A 25,107-nucleotide genomic window follows, 5' to 3' on the forward strand; every position below is an offset into this window, starting at 1 on the left:
AAAAACGTGCTCTTAAACGTTTAATGGCAAATTTCAACACAAAATGCAATCAAATGTCACTAAATAGCAATTCAAATGAAAAATATGTTTTATTTACGTTTACACCTCTTCTAAATCAATTTGTACATGTTGTACCTTAAAACTGCGTCTTAAATTTGCTTAAACTAGCAGCCTTTCGATTTCCTGCTGAATGGATTGGATCTGCGACTTGAGTTGGCTGCCTTCGTTGGTGGTGACGGAGCAGGCCACGATGGGTCTGGACACACCGCAAGCACGTCCCAATGCCTGCTTGGAACGGACAAACACATACGGCACGTTCTTGTCCTCGCACAGCAGCGGCAAATGCATCAAGATCTCAATCGGTTCCGTATCTGCGGCCAGCACTACAATATCGGCTATGCCACGGTTCAGCGTTTTTGTGGCCTCGTTAGCTCCTTTGCGCAACTGGTTGTAATTAAGTGACTGCTGCAGCAAGTTCATAATCTTCGATGTCAACTGCGCATCGGCCAAGGGGAATGCTTTCGGGTTGACTTCCTCGGTCTGTTTGGGAATGTAATTTAATTATAATTTCACTCCACACTAGCTCAATTAATAAATACACTCACCATTTTGATGTTTGTTTTTAATTAGTTGTGTAAATGAGTTTAAACAAAATGCAACCTCTCGGCTAGTTGCTTCACTGAGGGCAGTAAGAAAACGAATACACGTGCGTTTTGCATTGAGATGAGCATTTGCCTTGTTGATGCGGTATCGATACTCCCGATGTGAACATATCGATATGCTATTTCAAATTAAACTACATATTTCTGTAATATCTCATATTCTATTAATATTAATTACTATCTGCAACCTATTTTCATTCATAGCTTAATGCAACTAATAAACGAATGGCCAAAAGACACTTTTAAATTCCAAATACACCAAAGTGAGGTGAACTAGATACTTAAACAAGTATATATCAAATATCGAATTGGCACTCACCTCCCTAGCAGTTAATATTATCCGTCAGCTGTGCAGTAGAATTCGTTTCTGTGTGTTTGCGCACCACTTACAACACTATTATTAATGTAAATTTAGGGCTTATAAAGTAAAAAACCAATGAAGCTTTATACCAAACATTTGTATATCAGAACTATAGCGATTAAAAATAAAAAAATAACGTAAATAAATTACTTAGAATTTAATAGTATATTCCTTTTATATGGCTGCCACTTCGGCTACGTAACTATAAATTCTTTTTGCTTACCACCTATTATTTAATGCATGGGTATTTACTTGATACATTTTGCAAAAAAGAAAAAAAAACAAAAACAATCGGCAAAGAATCTCTTAAATTGTTGTGGAATCAGTCTGTCGAAACGCTCTTAAATTGTTGTGGATTCAATCTGGCAGAGCTCTCTTTATTAGTAATGCTCGAGTAAGCAGTGAGAAAAAGCCCGCGATAGAGTCTCGTATTTGCTGCCTGCGGAAGAAACGAAATAGCCCCAGTTCTGACTGCAGAGTACAAAGAACTTAGAAGGTATGGCAATGCGCAGGACTGTTATTCCAAGCTCTTTATGTGTGACGTCAGAATAAGCTCTGTGGTGTAGCCATATTGTTTTCTTTTGACATTTTAGTGGTGCCCCGTGAATTTATACAGAACTAAATTCTAAATCTGTCGTAAATTTACTGTGCACTCTACCGTATGTGACTAGTTCGGAGCTTATTGTGGCGCGCAATGAGAGCTGTAACCTGTAATGCCATACCTTGCCTCTTGTAGCCACAATTTCTGGCCGAGTTGCGCATCCACACATGTGGATTCCATTCGATGGTTTTGATAAAATACACACGATGCTCTTTGTCTTAAAACTGCTGTCGAACTAAACGGTCGGCTGTTGAAGTTTACGGTTCGGTAACGGGCGGTATATGCGGGTATTTTAAAATCTAAGCAAAATCTACAAAGCTTAAGTGCAAATAAGATCTAAAAAAAATTGAAAATTCAATGCAACCAATTTGCAAAATTTCTGAATGTGTTTACAATTGCTAGAAACATAGTAATTAGTTGAAAAAGGTAACAAAATCCCGGAGCAAAGTCAAACAAATAAAAGGAAAAGAAGTGTGTAAAAAAAATCGATTATTCAATCTGTGTGTGCGTATGCGTGTATGTATGCATGAGTGTGTGTGTGTGCTTTTGTTCAAAATCATTTTTATGCAGAAAGCCATAAAATTTAATAATGTAAATTTAGCTCAACGTGCAATAAAGGCCAATTTAACTAATTTAAAATATATGCGAAAAGCGTAAATCAGCCGAAAACGAACGCCGAACTATAAAGCAGACATAGACAGCATAATGTAAAGAAGTGTATACCAAAACGCAAAAAGCAAACCAGAAACGCACACACACACACAAACAAACGCTCGCAAATGTAAAGGCAAAAGCAACGGCGAAACACAAGTGCAAAGCAAAAATGCGCAACAAAACCAAACGATGTGAATTTGAATTTGAATGTATATGTGCGTGTGGGCAAATCAAAAATTTTAATAATTTATGAAAAGAATTGCAAGCTTTAAATTAAATAAACAAGAATCCAATAAGAGCGTAACAGACAGCAACAATTGTGTGTGTGCGTGTGTTTGTGTGTCTTTTTATTTTTCTTTACTGTGGGTGCGAGTGAGTGCGCACTAGTATTGCAGCCATCAGCTGTTTTGACACTTGACACGATCGGCGCGCCTGATGATCGTTTTGAAAACGAGTTGGGCTTTGAATTATTCGTTCTTTCTTTTTATACCCTGTTTTTTCTTTGCTTAATTAATGCAAATTATTTTGTTTATTGAGTTAAAAGGTTTTGTGCAGAATTTCGTTTGATTGCTGTGTCGTGTCAGAAGAAGCAAAAGCACACACATAAATTACAAAAGCAAAGAACATGGAAACTGCAAATAAAACAAATGCAAAGTAATTAGAAAATGGCGCAAAGTAAACTAATTAGTAAAACATATGTGGTCTAATTAAATATAGTTAAATGAACAACAAATTCAATGCATTTGACACGCAAAAAAGTTGTCAGATTATAAAAATATACATATGTACATTTTTATATTTCAAAATCTAGCAACTGAGTGCGTGCCAAATCGCATTGCACGCACTTTGTACTTTAATTAAAATTAATTGTTATGCTAATTTTTGTTGTCTTCTTTGCATTCTTTTTGCAGCTTCACAAAGAAATAAATTAATAATAACAACAACAAAAAAAGAATAAAGTGTTAAACAACCAAATGTTAGTCTAAGCTTAAAGTGTAAAACTAGTTTAAGCAAAAAGTGTTAACCAGCAAAACAGCAACAAAACGCGCCTAAAAGATAAAGTCGAAAAAAGCAGCTTCCACTATAAAAAACACAACATAAGAAAAGTTAAGCAACAGCCACAAAAAGGAGCAAAACAAAAGAGTTGCACGTCGTGTGCAAAGCGCTGAAACGAAAATTTCCTGCCCAACGTTGTCAATAAACTCGTCAAAATAGCTAAATCCATTTTGCAATTTCTTAAAAAGAAAAAGTCCCACCATAGTTCAACATCGGGGGGCAGCAGCGAGGGGAAGCTACAGCAGCAGTCGTCGTACGAGGAGGAAGGCGGTGGTGGAGGACAGGAGGCTAGCAGCAGCAGCAGCGCAGCCGCCGCCTCCGCAGCGACAACAACAACGACTGGGGAAAAGCTAACGACTGTACGCTCAAGCAGCCACAAAATAACGCCGCCAACAGGCCAACAACAACAACCACAACAGTCCACAAGTCCTGCCCCTCATACAGCTACCGCCGATACAGCACCCGCCAACATCGAGGAGGACCGCAGCGGCGCCGCCAGCGGCAGCAATCCCCAAGCGCAAGTAACAGCGAGCGCCACCTTTCGTCTGTCCTCTCTTACGGGTACCATCTCGAAAATGGGAAATAACGCGACCACATCTAATAAGAAGGTAGATGCCGCCGAAACGGTTAAGGAGTTTCTGGAGCAGGCCAAGGAGGAGTTCGAGGATAAATGGCGCCGCAATCCGACCAATACGGCCGCCCTCGACGATTTCGAGCGCATCAAAACCCTTGGCACGGGCTCCTTTGGTCGTGTCATGATCGTTCAGCACAAGCCAACAAAAGACTATTATGCCATGAAGATACTCGACAAGCAGAAGGTCGTTAAGCTGAAGCAGGTGGAGCATACGCTGAACGAGAAACGCATCCTGCAAGCTATACAGTTCCCCTTCCTTGTCTCGCTACGCTATCATTTCAAGGATAACTCGAATCTGTACATGGTGCTGGAGTATGTGCCCGGCGGTGAGATGTTCTCCCATCTGCGGAAGGTCGGTCGCTTCTCTGAGCCCCATTCTCGGTTCTATGCAGCGCAAATAGTGCTCGCCTTTGAGTATCTTCATTATCTGGACTTGATATATCGCGATCTGAAGCCCGAAAATCTGCTAATCGATTCGCAGGGTTATCTAAAAGTCACCGATTTTGGCTTCGCCAAGCGGGTCAAGGGTCGCACCTGGACGTTGTGTGGCACGCCCGAATATCTGGCACCCGAAATTATATTGTCCAAGGGCTATAATAAGGCCGTCGATTGGTGGGCGCTGGGCGTGCTGGTTTATGAAATGGCCGCCGGTTATCCGCCCTTCTTTGCGGATCAGCCCATACAAATTTATGAGAAAATTGTGTCCGGCAAGGTGCGTTTCCCATCGCACTTTGGCTCCGATCTGAAGGATCTGTTGCGCAATCTGCTGCAAGTCGATCTGACCAAACGCTATGGCAATCTGAAAGCGGGCGTCAATGATATTAAGAATCAGAAATGGTTCGCCTCGACGGACTGGATCGCGATCTTCCAAAAGAAAATCGAGGCGCCCTTCATACCGCGGTGTAAAGGACCCGGTGATACAAGCAATTTCGATGATTACGAAGAGGAAGCGTTGCGAATTTCCAGCACTGAAAAGTGCGCAAAGGAATTTGCTGAATTCTAGAAGATGCCCACATGTCGCCGCCGCCAATATCGGATCAGCAGTAGAATCAGCAAATGCTGCCAAAACAGCAGCAAATACAGCAGCAACATGCAAATTGTTGTTGTCGTCGTCGTCTCGTCTATGTGTCTACTACTTACTACTACAACTACAACTACTACTAAAACTACAGCAACTACTATATCTATGTCCAGCTCGGCACATATGTATACAACTATAAAAAACCATGGCGTGGATTTTTCACAAGCTGCCCACAACATAAAACATAACTGTAAGTATAACGAGAGCCACATACTACAATATACTATAGTATATAATTTTAATTTACCATATCCACAATGACCATAAAATCGGGAAAGTACAAGTATCATTTTTGACGATTTGAAATACAAGTACATATTTTTTTTTTTTGAAATCTTATCTAGGTCAGGTGTTTGTAGTCTGGTCAATAGGTTCAGTGTCTTTCTTTACGAAAAGGGCAAACTTTTCCAAAAAGTTTTCTGAATAAATTTTAAAATTATTCTTTTCTATAACACCTATTAGTTGATTAACATTTGTTTCTTCAGCTTCAGTTTCTACTCATTTTTATTAATTTCTGAAAAGGTAAAGCTTAAAAAACATAAAACTATTAACAAATCTGCGTTTTTTAATTCTTAATTAACTATTCTTTACAATATTTAACATTTCCTGTAATCAGTGGAGTCCCAAATATTATTTCATTAAAAATTGTAAAGGGCAAATTTCTGTCAAATTTTCTTTAACTCAAATGTTTGTCTGTATGAACGCCTATATCTTTTGAACAATCATAGATGGAGTCAGCAAATTTAAAATGCATACTCATCTTAATTATGTGCATCAAAAGCTAATTAAAACAAACTTATTTTATTTCTGAAAACAAATACTTCAAATAAATTGAAAAAGTTACTTCTGTTTCTTGGGAAATGTCTTTTTAATACAGATATTTGATAATTTGTCTTTATCTTCTATTTTTTCGGGTAGCCCCCGATTTTTATTTAAGCAAAGCCTAATACATACATATAGTTTTTGTAGGCTCTTGTAGTGTTTGGGTATTGGAGAGACATATTCTTTATCTTATTTTCCTGTCTGTTGTATACATTTGAAATCCAATGTTTCTTTCAAAAGTAAAGAAATATTTCTTCAATATACAATATTTATGAAAAATATGGAAAATAATATACAAACGCGCTCTAATTGATTAATTTTAGCCGATAATAGTTTTTTAAATCTTTACCAAATTATCGTCGTTTTCTGTTGAAATACAAGTATATGACGAAATATATATTTTTAATTTACATATATTTACTATATACTTGTATGTATGTAGATATCTATATAGAATATAAGGCGGTATATGTCATTTGTAAAGTATTTCATTTGTTTTTTGCTTTCGTTGTTTATTGCTGCTTGTTATGACTTTTTCCAATTTGATTGATGCTTCGAACCAAGTTGATTGATTGTTGTTTAGACAATTGGAGTGTGTATGTATATATATATGTGTGTGTGTTTGTTTGTATATGCCTGAGTGGATTAGCTTTGTTTGTGCCCCACTTGCCACCACTCGGTGCTGCATCAAATTATTTTACGGCCTTCGCATTCACAAAAAATATATATATGTAGTATGTATGAAGTTCCTACTGTTAGGGATTTGTTTTAGACAGTTGAATAAGTCGGTCATTCAATCATTCAGTCTCTCAGTCAGTCAATTGAGTTGCGTGCCAAGCATTCGTTTCTAATTAGTCCCATCCGAAGTGTGTGCAGCTGTCAGAAATGAATCGCGTTTCTTGCCCCATTCCCAAAATCGAAATGTTGACGTTCCATTCCATTCCAAATAAACTCGCAGGTCCAATCCACATGCTCGGCACATGTTTATCCAGAAAATTAACTACGTGCTATTTCTGAAAAATGCTGTCTTGCCGAATCACACAAATGTGTGATTGTACTATATGTGTGATGATGTTTTGATTCTGTATTTAGTACAAGTGCGAGGAGCCGGCTATCTAATAAGTTTCCCGGAATGTTAACATCAGCCATGAATCAGCCGCGATGTTAAAACGTTAGACAGCGATACAAAAAAAATCGATTTTTTGTGAAGGCAACAAATAAAGTTTCGAATTTTATGGACAAAGCTTGAAGTTATCTATAAATTACTGTGTGGGGAACTACACTGAAATGTTTCAATTAATCATGGAATCGTTTCCATTTTTATTAAATGTTCCAGACAGGCCTAAAAACTTTTAAGTACTGTATTCATAACAGCCAACTCTTCAGTAAATGTCGCAGACAACGCTATTTATAACAAATTTAAATCTAATCCAATCCAATCAAAAATATATATATATATATATATATATATATATATATATATATATACTCGTATATACCTAGTGTATTGGAATACAGTGAATATCCGGTTCTCGTCTGCATTGTAATTGTCTTCCGGCTGGTTGCAACCACGCAGAATAAAAGTAAGCTGTTCGTTGAATTGATTACCGGTGATGCTTTGCCAGATATATGTATGTACATACATACGCTTGAATGCAATGTTATGTCCTTTGCGTCATTTCCCTACATATATACATATATATTGCTCTTGCTCAGCTATTTCCTTTGCCTTGGTTTGAATGATTGCAGCAGAAATATGAATATCCTTACACGCCCACACTTTTTCAACTTGCTTGAGCAATTTTTATTTTCTAAAGAGTAATAGCCAACAACCGCAGAAGCCATATCTTCATTGTTGGCAAATCATTTACCAAAAATCCATTGCTTTTAAGTTTGCAAAAGGGAAATAATCGGAGGTGGTTAAATCTGGTAAATAGGGTCAGCGCCAATTCGTCAATGCGATCAATAATTTATGAACTCCTTCTATGTTTTTTTGTTCCTTAAAACTGATTTAATTTGAAGATTATATCATAGGTTATTTGTAATCAAACTAATTGCAAACCATCAACAAGTTATGTGATTTTATCCCTTTCCGTAACAGTTTAAATAACTCCCTCGTAGCACCGCAGATACAACGAATATGTATTACCTTTCCTAAGAAATATTACGAGTACTTTTTTGTTATCAAACATTTACAAATTAGATCTGCAAATGCTGTACAAAAATAGGCAAACATTTCAATTTTTTAGCGTGTTTTGTAAACATTAGCGTGTTGCAGTTTTTTGTTGTTGTCAAAATTAGTAATTTTGCTGGCAATTAATTTAAATAATAAATAAATTAGAAGCCGTGCTCAACTTTGGCCCACAAAACTAAACAAAAGCCACCACAACTATGTTGCCGGAGGTGTGGAAAGACGGCAGGAAAATGTTAAAGCTAATTTTGCTGCGTGTGAAAAGCGCATTAAATAACAACAAAGCATAAATAATAAAACAAGAATGAATGCGCACAAGAAAGAGGGGGAGAGCGAGGCATGGAAGTGTGAAACTGAGCGACTCTGCCTGCCATTGCTAACGACCTTCTGTCCCCCCCCAAAAAAAATATGAGAAATATGCCTGCCAAAGCAGCATTAGCTGACCATGACCTTGCTTGACCTTTGCTAATGCCCAATATTTGTATGCTAGGCACAGCACATATATATATACATACATACATAAATGTTTGCATGTATTTATGCGTATTTGGTACTATATTTTGTGAATTTTCCGTTGCGACATGTGTGTCGTCTACAATTTTATTGGCACTAATTAATGTTTGTTCAATTTGTTTGAAAATTGTCGCCCTCCTTGCCAAAAAAGTCCATCAATCATCAACAACGACCAGCGCATATCGTAATGATGATAATAATGCTGATGTATATATAATCATGGTACTAAGTCTACTAGGCAGTAGGCCAAACCTTTTAGCAGCTACCACTTATGTATACATGGTTCGAAAGCCTTGTGGGTTTAAACTTATAAAAAATGATAGACAAAGCCATAGATATAGATATATAGTATAGCTAAGTGTGCTCGCTGTCACTTCGTATATACACTCGACTCGAAGACTGATAGGCAGACTTCAGTTATTATATTCTTTTCGTGGAAAACTGTATTATATAGCCTTACCAGTTTGATGTCACTTGCCTGGATTAAATGAATTAAAAATGTCTGCACTTGAAATCATTTGAAACGTCGGATAAAACAGGGGAAAGCTGACCCACCTTTTCCTTTTTTTTTTTGTGCCCCATTTTAGTTCAACTTAAATTAATTACGACTATTAAAAGATTACATTTTCACTTTCTGGATAAAACATAGATTTTCCACTGCATGTTGAACGGCTTAGCGAGTTTATTAAATTGTTTTTTTCTGCTCACTTTCAATATCAATCATTCTATTCATCTAAAGATATCCATTTTCATATGGCTCGACAAACAGGTCAAACATAATATAAAACTTTCCACAAACCTAAAAACATAGATATGTATGTTTGTATTTGATTTCTGCAGTTGATGATTAAACTTTGAGTGCGAAATATTAAAAGTTAGCAGCTCGAATGCTCGGCAACTTCAAGTTTTTTATGTTTTAAGTCACTTGTCAGAAATGTGTGCGTAAAACTTGTTTAAAGTCTACCAACACACTTGTCGCACACATATTTGTAGCGCTCCAATAAGCACCTAGACCAAGTTTAGAAATAGCTGCGAACGATAAAAACAAAAAACAAGAACTGCGACTGAAACTCACGCAAAATGCAACTTCCAACGCGTTTAGAAATTGTCTAGTCTGGTCAATGCACAGTGGTACAAAATGCAGACATTCTGATCAAAGCGCTAGCTTGAATTCAAGAGCACAGCGCAGATGTTTTATCATAGTTTTAAAAATAAAATCAAGATTTAATAAATAAAACTTACAAAATAATGTTAAATAATAATACAAATAAATTTTTACAAGTTTAATTATAAACAAAGTTACATAAATAATATAGAAATGAACAATTATTATTTATAAACTAAAAATAGTAAAAAAAAAATATCAACAATAAAGAAAATTCATACTGAAATTAAATAAACAATTAACAAACGATAATAATATAGAAATAATTTAATTAAATTACTACAAAAAATAAAAAATATAAATATATATAATAAAAAATTTAATAAATCTAATAAAAACTTATAATCAAATAATAATAATAATAATAATTATTTATGCATTGTATTTAGTGGCTACTTTTTTGTTATTATGCTGCAGATTCAAGCTTGTTAGCTTATATGTTTTCTTATTTAAAATTAATGAGAATCAAAATTACTAGTTCTGCTGAAAATAGAGGCCTTTTATGCCATTGTACAACTGGTTGCCCAGAAGGTGGTTCACTTGTTCGGGTGGCAGTGGTAGACAGTGGCAGTGGTTGTGGCTGTGGCAGAGGCGGAGGCGGGCAGCCTTGTAACAGTGCCCTCAAATAAACTTGCAAACACGCACAGAGAAGCAACAAAAACAAACAAACTTTATATTTTAGCAGTCGAAACAACAGCAAGAGCAACAAAAACAACAAACATTGGCAATAATTAAAAGCAACAAATGCAGTCAGGCAGACAAAGCAAAAAGCAAGAAGAAGCAGAAGAAATCATCAATAATTCTAAACGTGCAACAGCAGCGTCGACATCGCTGTGCGTTTTGGACAACGAGGCGTATGAGCAACGCAGTCGAATATAAACAAACACACAAACAACGAGCAAACGAATGAGCAACAGCAACAAAAGGCAGCGGCAACAGCAACATCAACAACATCAAAAACAGCTACAATAACAAAACAGTTTTATTTTCGTTTTCAAACGCAATGAGAATAAATTAAATGACGTTTTTTCTGCCGTTGCTTCTCATTTTCTTTTTTGCAAACTTTTTTGTGGTTTTTGTTGTTGTTGTTGCTGTTGTCATACTATACAAACGAGTTTTTGTCTCCTGAATGGTGGTTAGGCAGTGGCGGCAACAAATTTAAATTGAGCCAACAACAAGAACAACATTATTGAGCAAAATCATTTAAATAACGCACACGTCGTCGTTAACGTTTACGTTATTGTTGTTGCTATTGCTGTTATTGTCGTCGCCATGTTGCGTCTCTTTTTATAGATATGTATGTACGTGCATATGTACATATGCATGTGTGTGTGTGTGTGTGTATCGCATTTTTTGCCCGTTTACATGTTTTTTATTGTTCACTTTGCAATTATTCTCATCCGACGTTTTGCGTTCTGCCTTTGCTTAAAATTTTGTAGCCGCTGTTTGTTTTTGTTGCCTGTTGTCTGTTGCTGTTGTTGGATCTTTTTCTCTCTTTTTCGGTTGTGTGTGTATCTTGCATGGGCTTTTGTGAGGGATAAATGGCTAATTTTTTATTCTCACTCTCACACTGCCACCCCCATTCGCCCTCTCCCACTCCCACTCCCAGTCTCGCTTTTTCCCTGCTTTGTCTGCTGCTTTGAGTTCACAACGTCATGCAATTTTCATTCAGAATTTGCGAGCTTAATGGATTTGAAATTTGAGTTGGGTTTCTGAATTCCACAGCCAAGCTAAGTGGGGGCTGAATGCAGTGGGAACTACAAATTTTTGCATTAAAAACAAGGCTTGTTTTCAAATATTGTCGTCAACTTGCCAGTTAGCTTAGAAAAGTGCAATTAAGTTGCTGCTCCTGCTGCTGTTATACATATTTTATGAATATCAATTATTAAATGCCTTTCTTTTATGACAACAGACTGCTACCAATCTGTTCTACAACAACTTTCTTTATAGTTCGGACAGCAATCCATTTTGGGCTGATTGTAGGATTCTGGAATACTCGTCATACGTGAGAAATGCGAACAGTTGTTTTACTTTCTTTACTTCGGGGCTTACACAAAATTTGGGTGCAAATTATTTGCTTAAATAATAAATATTAATTTTAATCTCTTTCATATACAATATGAGCTACATTCTATATAATAATTTTCAATCAACATTTTGATTATTGAATCTATGATTTCAATATTCATACTTACATATAGTTGTATTACCAATAAGCTTATGTCCCACTTAAGCACAATTAATCACTTTATAGTAACCTGAGCTGCAAATGGAGTGTGAAAAGTTATTTATTGATTCCCCTCTCCACATTTTCTTTTTGTCGTTCAAGCATAATGAGCTTTATTAGCTTTGAGTTGAATTTCAATGTCAAAGTAATTATAGATCGAGCCCATTTCTACTCGAAACATATTTAATTAATATATTTATATAACTAGAACTTATATTGTACCTCACAAAGGCGCACGTGGAAATGCCGGCAGACGAAAAAACGCAGCCAGTAGATAATTAATCAATACTTCGAACCTGCGTGCAGTGTTTTGTGTAAGGGTAACACGAAGGGGTACAAAAAATTATATATATAGTATACATATATATACATATTCAATTAATTTGCTGCCAGGGCACCTGAATAACTAAACGTGTACATATATACAAGTACATACATACACACATATATATTGTATAGCATGAAGTCGTTGCCCCAACAACAAATTATTATTGATTACATGCTGTTTGAATTGAATTTGTGAGCAATCGGAATGTTAGGAGTAGGGCGGGAGGGTGAGAAGAGCAAGTCGTCATTTTTTATCAAATTAAATTAGAAGCACGCTGTATAAATGTAATTGTATGTCAGGCTGTCAGTCAGTCAATAAAATTTGCATGACCTGCTCTTTTTTTTAATATTATGCTTATCAGCAAATATTGTGTGCATGATATAAAAAAAAAGAGCACAAAAAAGAAGAAGAAAGAAGCGAACAATAAAGTGTGCCAGCGGGTCGTCGATTCGTTCTAGTTCTAATTACAATTCTCATTCCCATTCACATTTACATTCTGGCTGTTGGGTTGGGGTGCATATTCTTAACCCATTTAGTTATAAACAAATTAACAAGAAATCACACGCCGCCAACTACGACTAAACAAAAGCATAAGCCTGAGAGAGTTCTGGCCGACCCGCATAAGTTTGTTGGCCCGTTCTGCATAATTGTGTGTAATAAATGTCTTTTATTTGCCTGTTGGCCTGTTTGTTGCTTTCATGGTTATCTCCTCTTTTGCATGCCTCCCCCTCCTCCTTTTTTTTAGTTGTTGGCTTCAATAAGTTTTAATGATTTTGTTGATAAACCAGCGCCGGATGGTGGGCAAACAACTTTTTCATTCAACTTAATTGCATTTTTTATTTAAACGTTTAAAGTTAAACGCAACAGTCCTTTCAAAGTTTTAAATGCATTAATGATAGTTATGGTTTATAGTTTATGCCGTGCTGTGAGATACAAAATAAAAAAAACCCTCTTTATCACTTTTATATATATTTTAAATATTTGCATATGTAGAAAGTTTTCAGAATATGCAAAGTTGTGGGCAGTTTATAATTGTGAATGCATTTAGGTTAGAACCATAATGAGTTCGTTAGCAAGCAAAGTTTGAAAGATTCAAGGAATGAAGCTGTAATTAAACATTGATACTAAATATTCAAAGTGTCAAGTAATTTCCAAAAGTAATGCTACTTTCTGACCTAATATTGAATAGCACTCTAAGCTCTAATTGAATACAGAACTGCCATCAATGTTACACAAAGAAAAACTTGGTTATTTAACTTAAATTATTAATGATGTAGTCGAAACTTTTATCATTGCATTCATCACTCTTCTGAGCACACTACATCATTTGTACTTAGTAGGATTTTGATTACTCTTTCTCTCTTCCAAGTGGCATATAAATCAACAATATAAGGTATAATAACAAGTTAATTGAATTGAAGGTGATGGCATGCCCATAACTACCATAAAAACAAGTTTTAATAATTTACTAAAATAGATATATTCTAAATCTAAATGTTTTCTTTGATGCGTAGCTTTTTTTTTTTTTTTTTTTTTTTTGTTATACAAGTATGTATTTTGTAAATTGCCCTTGAACCTTATTTGTTTGTTGAATACAGTTTTATAACTTTATCTGTAAAGTTTTGCTCATAAATCACCGTCACGATAAATTATTTGAAAATAAATCTATCGCCTTATTGACACTTCAGCATTTTGGTGGATAGGACAAATTAATCATATATGGAAAGCATATTTATATAGAATTGTCTTAAAAAGTTGGACTTCAAGTCTCCTACTTGATTTATTTTTCTTTTTTAATTGTTCATATATATGTAAATTTAGGTAATGAGTCTCTGCACTATACTGTGTCTTATAGATAATTCTGGTAGATATGTCATTTGCTTAGTAATTGAACAAATAAAAAATAAATTGTTCGAAAATGTTAAAGTTGGTGATGAAACAAATGTGCTATATTGTTTGTTATTTGCGATGTAATTAAATCTATATCATATATGTATATTCTAAGGTACCGGCAATTGGTGCTGACACTTTTAAAGAGACTTTTCTTCTTTAGTCAATTTATGTATTTGCTGTTCCACAAGTTAAATGTTTGCTATAAATGACGGGAGTAAGAGGTAACTTTTTAAAATAATGCTCAGCTTCAGCTCTAAGTAACTAACTACCTACTCGTACGAAATTTTTCAAACCTTTCAAATCTTCCATAAGCCCAGCACTGATTTCCCTAACAAACGTTCGCTCATTAGTTGCTTTTATTTGAAACGTATGCTAGCTGCTTAAAGATGAAGCTCTTTTAATCTCTAGCCACCAGTTTGTAAACAAACTTTATAGAACCTTTCAATTCTAACCAATCTTTTTAGAATAGTGACAGATTAAAGTTAAATATGCTCGCATTTAACCATTTAATCAGCATTTTTATGTTCAATTTAATTGAATATGTATTATGAATGCTTTTCTAATTACTCGAACAACTCGTACATTCCACGCATTCTACATTAACGAATTATTTGCACCCAAGGCTTTGAGTAAATCACCAATTCATGCATACATTTAATTGCTTATTTGTTTCCCTCTCTCTCTCTCTCTCTCTCTCTCTCTCTCTCTCTGTCGCTGTCTGTCTGTCCTTTCTACGTGTTTCTCAAATCAATTTATTCCCTTGCGATGGTGTGGCGTATACGTAATATAAAACATGGATATTACGCATACGCAATGTTGTATGTTGCCTGATTAATACTTTACTGGAAATGAGTTTCCTTTCCTTTTAGTTGTTTTTTTTTTTTTAATTTATTATTTTTCCTTTTTGTGCGCTCGGTAACAGATAAATGTAATTACTGCCTTATCATAATTACCAGGAAAGTGATGCGCTGATGACGTTGCCTCTTAAGCCCTTGGTTCAGAACATGCTCTTGTATATGCGGGAGTGGAAGAAAGGGGGATGGTTGAAGGGGGGTGTGGAGGGAAGGAAGGGGGTTGCCTGCTGCCTTGCCTGTGCGCTTCTCACTTGAAGTTGTTACTTTGCTTGTAGTTGTTAAAAAATTGTAATTTTATTTTATTGCAGCGCACAAATTGTTCGCCAACTTGCCGCCGGCAACGCAGCACGTGTCGCTCTCTCTTTCTCTCTCTCGTCCTTTGTGTGTATGTCTGTCTGTGTGTGTGTGCGAGTGTTGAGTGCGTCTGTGTGTAACGTTAATTGCCTGCATGCGCGCGCAAAGAGGATTCGTGTCCTCTGCCCCAGCCCCAGCGCCAGCCCCTGACCCTGCGCCTTTGGGCAGTCAGCCTGCCCGTTCGCTCTTAGTCTTTAATTGCTTTCGTAGTTAATTTTGTTGCAACAACAACAAGAACAACGGCAATAACATCAGACAATGTCGTGACAAAAATTGAAATTTGCCTTTAATTCATGCGCTGCTCTTCTCTACTATCCCCTCCCCCCTCCCCCACTTCTTGGCCGTTTCCTGTTCATTTCCACTCCACAGCATGAACTCAGCCGGCAACGTTGCTGACATTGGCGAGCAGAATTGTATTTATTTGACATTTTCTCTGCTGGTGGAAAATAAGAAAAACAGAAACGGAAACGGAAAAACAAAAATGTAAAATGAAATTCAAAATTTTAATTGATTTGTCTCGTGGGCAGTTGTCGTCGCACTCATCCACGACGTAGTTCCTGTCACATAAATCGATTCGATTTTTCTTGTTAGTTTCACACACACACACACACACACACGCTCACCTGAATTTCCCATCATTTTGGCACAGAAATTGATTTGATTTCTAAGCCAAAAAGTTTATTGACATTACAGATACGTACTTGGAGGAGGGATACGAGCGGGGAAAAGTTGCGAAGAAAGCATCGTATAATTGGCATGCCAATTGTTGCCAAGCCGCATTTGTTTTGTTATTAAAAAAGTTAAAAGTTCAAAGTGTTCGACTTCTGCATATTGAGTACGAGATGAGAAGAAAGCGGGCGAGTAAACAAACAAATAACAAAGAAGCAAAGTTAATTTTAAATTGCAGATTTCCTTTTCTCTCTTCTCGTTTGTTCAACTTGTAGTTTGGGGGTTTATTAAAAGCGAGACAAAAGGCAAAAGCTTTTGATGAACCTGTGACAGACATTAAAAATTAAAACCCCTACGCTGCAATGTCTGTGAAAGCATCTCTGAAATGTTAATATCTTCACTTGTTTTGAGTTCTGTAAAAAGTTTATGATACAAGAATTTTCAAACTGACTACATGTTCAGCATTTTCTTTTTATTTATAAAAAGTTGCCTGAATTACTCATGTATTGATTTTTTAAGACTAATAATAAATTAGCATTGTATGGTTTATTGTGTTTGGGAGATTTTAGAGTTCGTTTTACTTATATATTTTTTAAATTTTAAAGTCTTAATTTGTTCAATAAGTTTTTTCTCTTTAGTCCTTGCCTCTTAAACATTTTACATATAATTTAACAATTAAACTATTTCGATAATTTCTCGGAAATAACAAATAAGTTTCCTAAGTCCTTTGCAATTATGTTCAACTCCAGCATTGCCAGAGCAGTACACTTAAAGTACCAGAAAATCCTTTCCGAAATTAATATATTTTAATAAAAATTATTCTGAATAAAGAATACAATACAGAAGAATTTTTTAAATTTTGTAGAAATTATGTATTTATAAATATTTTATTATCAATTCTTCTATTACTTAGATTGAATAATAAGTACAACATTTAGTTACGATATCTTAATAAACAAAAAATGTAGTTTCGCTGCTCTAAAACAAATCTATCTACCAAGTTCGATGTCCCTAACAACTATGGTTTAAAGGTTCGAACATCAAGAACAGACGGATAGTCAGACAGATTATTCTAGCGTTTACATTTTCTAATGGAACTTTTAACCCTTCGAGTACACACATTTTCATTCAATATTTAACACACGCCAGGTGGAAAATTATCAGAATACATATTAAGTTGTTGGATAAAGGTTAACAGTTTATAGTAATTATACAATTTATTTTCAAATACATTTCCCCACTTGCTCTTCCTCTTTTTTGTCCCTCTTATTATTCCTTCATGTCCCATTTTCGGCTGCAGCTGTTATTATTCCAACCCGATACACATTTGACCTCCACGCAATGACAAAAATGTTGCCACCAGGGCCCAAATGTATACATACAAATGATTCAACATAGTATTTAAACGAATCGAAAATGCTGTGCACGTTTAAAAATTGTGAAAAAATATATTTATTTATTTAAATTAAATTTTATAAGCTATGCTGAGAGCTGCCTCTCTCACCCCTCCGTGTTAGCAAAGAAATATACAGACAGATTTACCCAAAAACCCCCCGAAGGCTGTCAAGTGCGAAAATGTTGTGCAGCATGTTAGAGAGACAGATATATAAAAAGGTGAGTAGAGCAGGAGGGGGAGGGAGGGGGGAGTTGAAGAAAAAATATAAATGATTTTCATAAATCAACAGCACGTAGAGATGAGTGGACAGGCATTTAAGAAAAAAATTTATAGAAGCAAATATTATGAAAATGAAATGGAATGAAAAGAAATTCGCCTGTTGTTGCCTGTGTTGCTCTTGTTGTTGTTGTTATTGTTGTTGTTGACAATTTGCAAACTATTTTTGACAGCAAGTGTCCCCGCAACTGACCATCCAACAGTCTGTCTATAAATATGTGTACGTGTATATGTGTTGTTGACTTTTAATTGTAAGGCATAAATAAAATGGCGTTATGTTTGCTCGTCTGTCCGCCCTTTCTGTTCATCTGTTCTTCTTTTATTTGTCTTGCTGTCTGTGGCGTGACATCGTTTTGCCTTGTTTAATTATTTATATATTGATTATCCATATAGTAGAATGTATGGGCGATTTTAAAAATAGTTCGACATACTCGTACAAACACTGAAGCGCGTCGTGAAATTATAAACATTTTATTTATAGTTTCTCTATACGAGTATCGGCAGTTGTTGAATTTCCCCTGTCGGTAATTACGCACTTTTAAAATGCAGTGTGTCTGCGGTTCATAAACTATGCACACTATGTGGGCGGATATGTGGGCGGGCGGTGGACAGACAGACAGAATCGGTCTATAGTCGCCCATTTGCCATGTGGCCTTTTTAAGAATTCACAAAAAGGCAAATAAACGCAACTACTAAAAGCCAAATGGCTTTTCGGTTGCTTTCTGAGCACGAAGTCTGCGACTTAAGTTATTTAAACATACCTATATCTACTACTACTATAGTATGTGTACTTATTTACATATTCATGTGTGTGTGTGTGTCGGATACGTTGACAGGCAGTATGGCAGGCAGGCAGCTAATTAGTGGACAACTTATGTGAGCTCATGGCATTTTTGATAAAGCAATAAGCACATAAATGTGTATCAAGGTGAGGAAAATGTGAGTGATTTTGTCTCAAGGTTATGCAAGGAACCACAGCAACAACAACCACAAGAAATGAAACCAATACTGTTTGTCTCAAATATATTCAATTGATAATTAAATAAAGATGATGGAGACTATCACTATTACATACACGATATGAAGCGTCAATTCGTCGCCAAAGTATGGATTTATGTAAGAGCTTATCAACTTTTGGCTAGAATCTATAATTAAGGCATTTAAATTGAGATTAAGAAGATCTTATTCGCTGTTCTTAAAAAACCCCTATAAAGCATTGGAACATAAGAAAATAAGTAAATAATCAACTTGTGCTTCTTCTATTCATGTGTAACAACTTTACCATCGTCACTTACCTAGAAATCTTGGAAGGAATCATTTTGGGAATTGCTATTTTAATAACTGACTATTATTAGCAAAGAATGATTTAATCGAAACAAAATTCTTACGAAATTGCGGCAAACATTTTTTGAAGCAACTTATTTTTGGCTCTGCGTGGGTACTTAATGGATATTGTGGATATTGTTTAATTCTGTATTGATTGCAGCGGTTGATTTAAGCAGTTATTGATATGAGAGCATAAAAAAGTTGATTAAGCTTGATTTAATAATAATTCTGTCGCACAGCCTGAAATATTTCTAGACGGGCCATAAAGCCCAGCTCCTACATTAATCAAACTTTGATTTTCTGATTGTGTTTCCCCAAAAATTTCCATATCGATAATAAAGTTATGTTTTAACAAACAATTTACAAAGTCGATATTGGAAACTTTTTTCGGACTGCCATCATATATGAATATTTATATTTTGTGCGCAAAATCAACATATAATATGGCAGGGTTTGCAGTTTGAAGTTTTGCCTTACCTTTCATGCTTCAGAAAGTGTGCATCTACCTCCTAAACCTCCCCATCATCATCATCATACATAGCTATGCCATTCAGCTTCCTATTGTGTTGCTTCAAACGACGCCTTGCAATTTTTCTTTTTATCCAGCATCTTGAAGGGGGGAGTCCTCTCCAATTTACGTTCCTTCCTTGCCATTTATTCCGACATAAGCACTCATCAGATCATGATCTATGTATGTTTGCAAGTATTGGCGGCTTGTGTGTGTGGCCAAGCCTAGGTCTATAGAAAGGAATACTGTTATGTATACTTTAGATGCCGTTTAAAATAGTTTTCTGCTGCGTTTGTAGTTGTTGTTGCAAGGTAACTTTCCTTGTAAATATTTACTATCACTCTCAAAATATTGTTCATCAATTTATTACAAATACCAAATACCAGACATTTTATCCAAATAAAACTCTGATTCATTCAGCGAACCACAAACAAGCCAACAAATACACAAAAATAATGACTCAATATATTCCACTTCTGGATTATAATACTTGCCCGCTTTCTTTTCGATAATCCTCTGAGAAGAGGAGAAATACTTTTTCTACTGTACGAGCATTGAAAAAGCAGATTAGAATCCCATCAAAGCTACAATAATGCTCGTATCTCCACTTATTTATGCCTAGATGCGCCCCAACAGAGTTGGGAGGCAAGCCAACCATTTGTGCTTCACATCTTATTTTGTTTTTACTGATGATGACATCATCTTCTATGTATGTAATATTTGCTTATATCATTCGCAGCTTAATTTCAAATAATCGTAAATATGTAGAGTCTACAAATATATTGGTAGAATGTTGGGAAATGTTTGAGGCAACGAAATAATTGTCCATTAGCATACATTTTTGTTTTGCACAATATTTTCGGGTGTGACTGTAAAGATAATGGCCGTCTATAAAATTAAATTTTTATTTTACGCATCTCTACTTCCCACAAGCCATTCAGTTTTACTTTTTGTATGCTTTTTCATTCAAGCCAACCACAAATACTTCCAAAAGAAATAAAAACTTGTATAGGTATGTACTTATGTTGCATATCGCCATTCATCTGCGCATCTGAAGGCCGGCAACCGCAGTTGGCCACTTTTGTGTAAGTGAAAGTTTTTCCTGTACTTAGTTGGCCATACTCGTATATAGATAGTCGTTTATATACGTACAATACATACCTGGACAGTCGTAATGCCCCTCCAGTTTGTTGTAATTTGAGCAGCAGATACAAATTTTCTGTTGCTTGATACTCCCTCCATGGGCCATGGGCTGCTACACACGCAAAAATAGGTATAATATATGTAGTAGTATACTTGTATATGAAATATTTTATACCTTCTCATCGTTGTGGTATTATGTGGCTGGCTGGCTGGCTGACTGTCTGGTTGGTTGGTTGGTTGGTGGGTGCGTGGGTGAGGCGATGACGCCGACCAGTAACGGCTTTTGTTTCAACGATAAAACACTCGCTGAGAATACTAAAAGTATTTGATGTTGTAGTTGCTGTTGTTGTTGTTGTTGTTGTCTGCTTTTATCTGTTTGTGCCGTATGGTTTTGTTTTTTGTAAGAGATTTAATATAACACGCTGTTTATACTGCCCTGCCGCTGCTGCCATACTGCCTTGCTGCTATGCTGCCTTGCTGCTATGCTGCCTTTGCTTACGTCATAAGCCCAACCTCGATGTCGCCAAACTATGATAAGGCACAACACTCGTTCGTATCTATAGCAGATTAGTTTTAGTTTTTCGCATGGAAAATGGTTTTGAATGTGCAAATGAAAAGTGAATGTGAATAGTGGAGAGTGAGGAAACTGCATCAAGATACTATTATGTGTAAGGGACTAGGTCATGGTTTTTGGAAATCTACATTTAATTATTGCTCGCTCTCTTGTGGAACTGTAAAGAAAACTCTTTAAAAGTATTGAGAAAGACAGGCATAAAGAGATAGTAACAAAAAACTAAAAAACTCTCATTATGAACCAAATATTTTCTATTACTTTTTACACATCTGCTTCATTAAATTCTTTGAAAAACTGGGTGGGGAGCTTTATGTAAACTCTGTTAATTATTTAAGAAAAGAAATAAGTAATTGAAATCAATTAATAACTAACAAGCTCTCATTCTAAATAAACTGTTCTCCAACTCCTCTTACACATCTGCTTTATATTGAAGTATTTCCTAGCGCTACCGGTCTGTTCATAATACTTCATAATCCTATCCTTCACGCCTCCACAGCCCATTAGTACCTTTTTAGTTAAAAGAAAGCCATTAGGTGCTGTTAATCATTTCATTTGTTTGTCCGTTTGTTTAGTTTTTAAATCTTCTTTAAAATATTTTGCAAAATAAATTTGTTTGGTTAAGTAGAAATGAATAATAAATGATTTAAAATTATTAATAATCAATTGTTTTACAACTCTCCTTCTTGCCTTCAACCCAGCCAGGTACGCATTCTACTCAAAATATAGCTCTTTCAAAACTTATCGCTTCTTATTTCTGATATATTCAATATAATTCTTGCTTTAACACAAAAGATATTGAAGACTGACTACACAAAAAATCCTGTGAAGTATAGCCTTAATTCTTTTCGATTCATTCCAACACATTTTCCCTTAAGACGTTGCGCTCAGTTTCCTTCATAAGTATATATTTACTCAATTTAAGCAGTTTTTCCTTAATAGCTTTGTAGATACTTATATCCAATTATATTTACAAACTGGAAACGAATACTGCCTTATAAAAAGAAATCAATAATTATCGCTAAATATGTTTGTTTGTTTCGCAATTGTTCCAAATAATTGCTTGTGCTGAATTGACCTTGACCTGGCGTTTTGAAAAACGCTCATAGCACGTGTTTCGACCACAACTTGCTAGCTGAAATCGTCTGAGTCATACAGTGTGAGCTTTATCGTCTGGTTTATTTGAATATTTTTATGCATGCATACATATTTAGTAGGTTGCCGAGGTTTTTAACCTAAGTAGGAAGTGGATTTTTAAACTTTTACTAACTGGCAGAAACTTGGCTGCCGCCAAGGCTGTTCATAAACGTTTAAAACAAAGTGAAGAAACCCAAAGCCAATCAAATAAATAAAAGGAAGTTAGAGAGACGAGAGTCTTTTATTTTAGCTATAAATGAGGAAGATTGAATAAAATGATAAGAGCTGTCGATCATTGACTCAAAAAAAAAAAAAAAAAAATTAAATGCCGTTTAATATCATACAACCATCATTAATTGGCAAAAAAAATTATATTTAAGAGTTCAAGAAGATCAAGAAGTTTAGATAATTAAAAAGCTTAAAACCTGACGTAAAACTTCGTTTTATTTAATTTTATTGCCAGCACTAGATTTCGAAAACCTTCCTATAGATAGAGTTTGTTAGCACTTTTCTCATATTTGTTGGAAAATTGGGGAGGAAAAAAACCATCTGTTAAGAAATCTTAAGCTGACCAAAGACCCTTGCCGTATAGAAGTATTAAGCGTGGATAATTTAATTTAATTATCACTTCACTTATAAAGTTAAACCGATACTAAGAACCTGCTTTCAATACACAAAATATTGGTTGCAAAATCTATTCTCTATAACTGTAATATCCATTATTAAATAATACATTTTCCATCTTTTACTTGCAGCTCGAAGCCCAAAACTGAATCATCTCTCTTAGCTCCAAACTAATGAAGTCCTTCCCAAACCGTAACCTCAACCGAAGCAGCCTTTCGTGTGAGCTTCAACAGCAGCCAACACAAATCAACATACAATTGATAAAGAATTTGAGCCTAAATGTAATACCAGAAGAAGAAGAAGAAGCCGGAGGAGAAGGTGGAGAAGAAGAAGAAACAAGCCGTTAAATTAATAGATGAAATGCAACAAGTAACAAAACAAGCAAACCAATTTATTGCATACATACATACGTACACGTATAGAGGAAACAAAAGATAAGAAAACAAAATATTCATTCATTACTACAATACATATAGCGTATATATAACCACGAGACTACAGATATGTATTTAGTTGTAACGTAGTTTAGTTTAAAATGAATATATGAAGAAAGCGAAAAGCGAATCCGCAAAATGGGTCAAAACTAAAGCCAACAAAGCAAACGGAACAAACAGAACAAGATACATAAACAGAAATAGAAAGGAAGCAGAAGAGTGGGCAGAAACAAATTGGTTTTTCAAAAAGTAAGTCGGTCAGTTAGTCAGTCAGTCAGTCAGTTAGTCAAGCAGACAGCAAAGAACATTAAACAGCAACAACAAAACATTTGTGAAAGTATAAAACGCTTTATTAATTTATAAATTTAAAAATAAAAACAAATTATGTGTAAAAAAACGTTACGTACACAGTGCGCTTGAAAAAAAAACAAAGAAGAAGAAAAACACAAATACACAAATCATATGATAAAACAATGTGTTATATTAATAAACAATTAACAACAACAAAAAAATCAACCGATTAAAGGCGCAGCATAAAATCCCAATAAGTAAAAAATTTGATAAAGAAAAAAAAAACAGGAGAAGATGTAACATTTAAAACAAAAACAATAATTGGTAGAACTGACCAGTATGTGCAGCAATAGCCAAACAGATTCAGGTGTGTACACACTGTTTGATGCCAACGCGCATTTCCAATGCCTAATTGTGCAGCAATAACCGAACCGAAGCAGGTGTGTACACACTTTTTTAGGCTGCGAGCGAATGCGTGCGTGTGTGTGTGAGAGAGAGAGTTGTACAATCAGCGATGACAGCAGCCAAGAATATGCAAGTGTTATGGTTAATACTTATAGTACATCACCAATCATCGCCATCACGCCGCATCCGACTTAACAGTAGCACCAAGAAGTCGGCGCACCAAACTCATGCTCTTACACACATTCAACTGTTTGTTTGCTTTTTTGTCCGTTCAATACGGACTACCCCAGCTAACCGAATTCAGAAAAAACAACAAACCAGAATAATAATATGTGTAGCTGTTAATGAAATAAAAATACCAAGCGTCTATGTTTACTTTCGGATAAAGAAGCCCCAACTGAAATTTGTGTGTAAAGGAAAAAAAGCGTAAAAATTTAGCATTACATAAAAGGCGTAATTAACAAACAAACAAAAATCTATATACATATATATTTACATTAAGCATTATACCAACAAATCATGTGCAAATAAAACAAAAAAGAAAAAGGCGCCAACTAAGTTTAATACTTAAAAAAAAATACGCTGAAGAAGTTATGGGAAATACTATTATTATTTATTGTTTAAATTGTCGGCAGAAATGCCGCACCTGGAAATTGAATGTTTTATAATTTTGTTTAAAAATTGTACTACCTGTAAATCTTTGTTGATTTAATTTTAAACGCCCGGCCTTTCAAGTTATGTTGTGAGAAGTCAAATCAAAACGAGCGTAGAAAAAATAAAGTTTATTTTTTAATCATTTCGTTTATATTTAACAAAAACAAAAAAAAAAAAAACAAAAAGAAAAAACAATAATTTCTAACTAGTTGCGACAAAAAGTCATACATAGGCATTACAAATCTACATTTTAAATGAATAATTGAGTAAGGAACGT

General features: G+C 35.2%; 2 protein-coding genes and 1 long non-coding RNA gene across 3 annotated transcripts; 2 read left to right on the forward strand and 1 right to left on the reverse strand.

The window, feature by feature from the left end:
• Positions 1 to 70: 70 nt before the first annotated feature.
• On the reverse strand, positions 71 to 719 carry LOC115625963 (NHP2-like protein 1 homolog). The gene is made up of 2 exons (XM_030521206.1): positions 606 to 719; positions 71 to 540 (listed from the first exon to the last, which is right to left on the reverse strand). The coding sequence occupies exons 1-2, from the start codon at positions 606 to 608 to the stop codon at positions 160 to 162; spliced, it is 384 nt and encodes a 127-aa protein (XP_030377066.1). The 5' UTR covers positions 609 to 719; the 3' UTR covers positions 71 to 159.
• A 1,142-nt stretch (positions 720 to 1,861) lies between these two features.
• Positions 1,862 to 3,230, forward strand: LOC115625757. Its single transcript, XR_003995549.1, has 2 exons — positions 1,862 to 2,050; positions 3,190 to 3,230. It is a non-coding gene; the product is annotated as an uncharacterized LOC115625757 (long non-coding RNA).
• A 245-nt stretch (positions 3,231 to 3,475) lies between these two features.
• Positions 3,476 to 24,969, forward strand: LOC115625756 (cAMP-dependent protein kinase catalytic subunit 1). Its single transcript, XM_030520913.1, has 2 exons — positions 3,476 to 5,239; positions 23,178 to 24,969. The coding sequence occupies exon 1, from the start codon at positions 3,910 to 3,912 to the stop codon at positions 4,969 to 4,971; it is 1,062 nt and encodes a 353-aa protein (XP_030376773.1). The 5' UTR covers positions 3,476 to 3,909; the 3' UTR covers positions 4,972 to 5,239; positions 23,178 to 24,969.
• Positions 24,970 to 25,107: the final 138 nt, after the last annotated feature.

The sequence above is a fragment of the Scaptodrosophila lebanonensis genome, unplaced genomic scaffold (genome assembly GCF_003285725.1).
Source record: "Scaptodrosophila lebanonensis strain 11010-0011.00,11010-0021.00 unplaced genomic scaffold, SlebRS2 tig00000080-arrow-pilon, whole genome shotgun sequence".
NCBI lineage: Eukaryota > Metazoa > Arthropoda > Insecta > Diptera > Drosophilidae > Scaptodrosophila > Scaptodrosophila lebanonensis.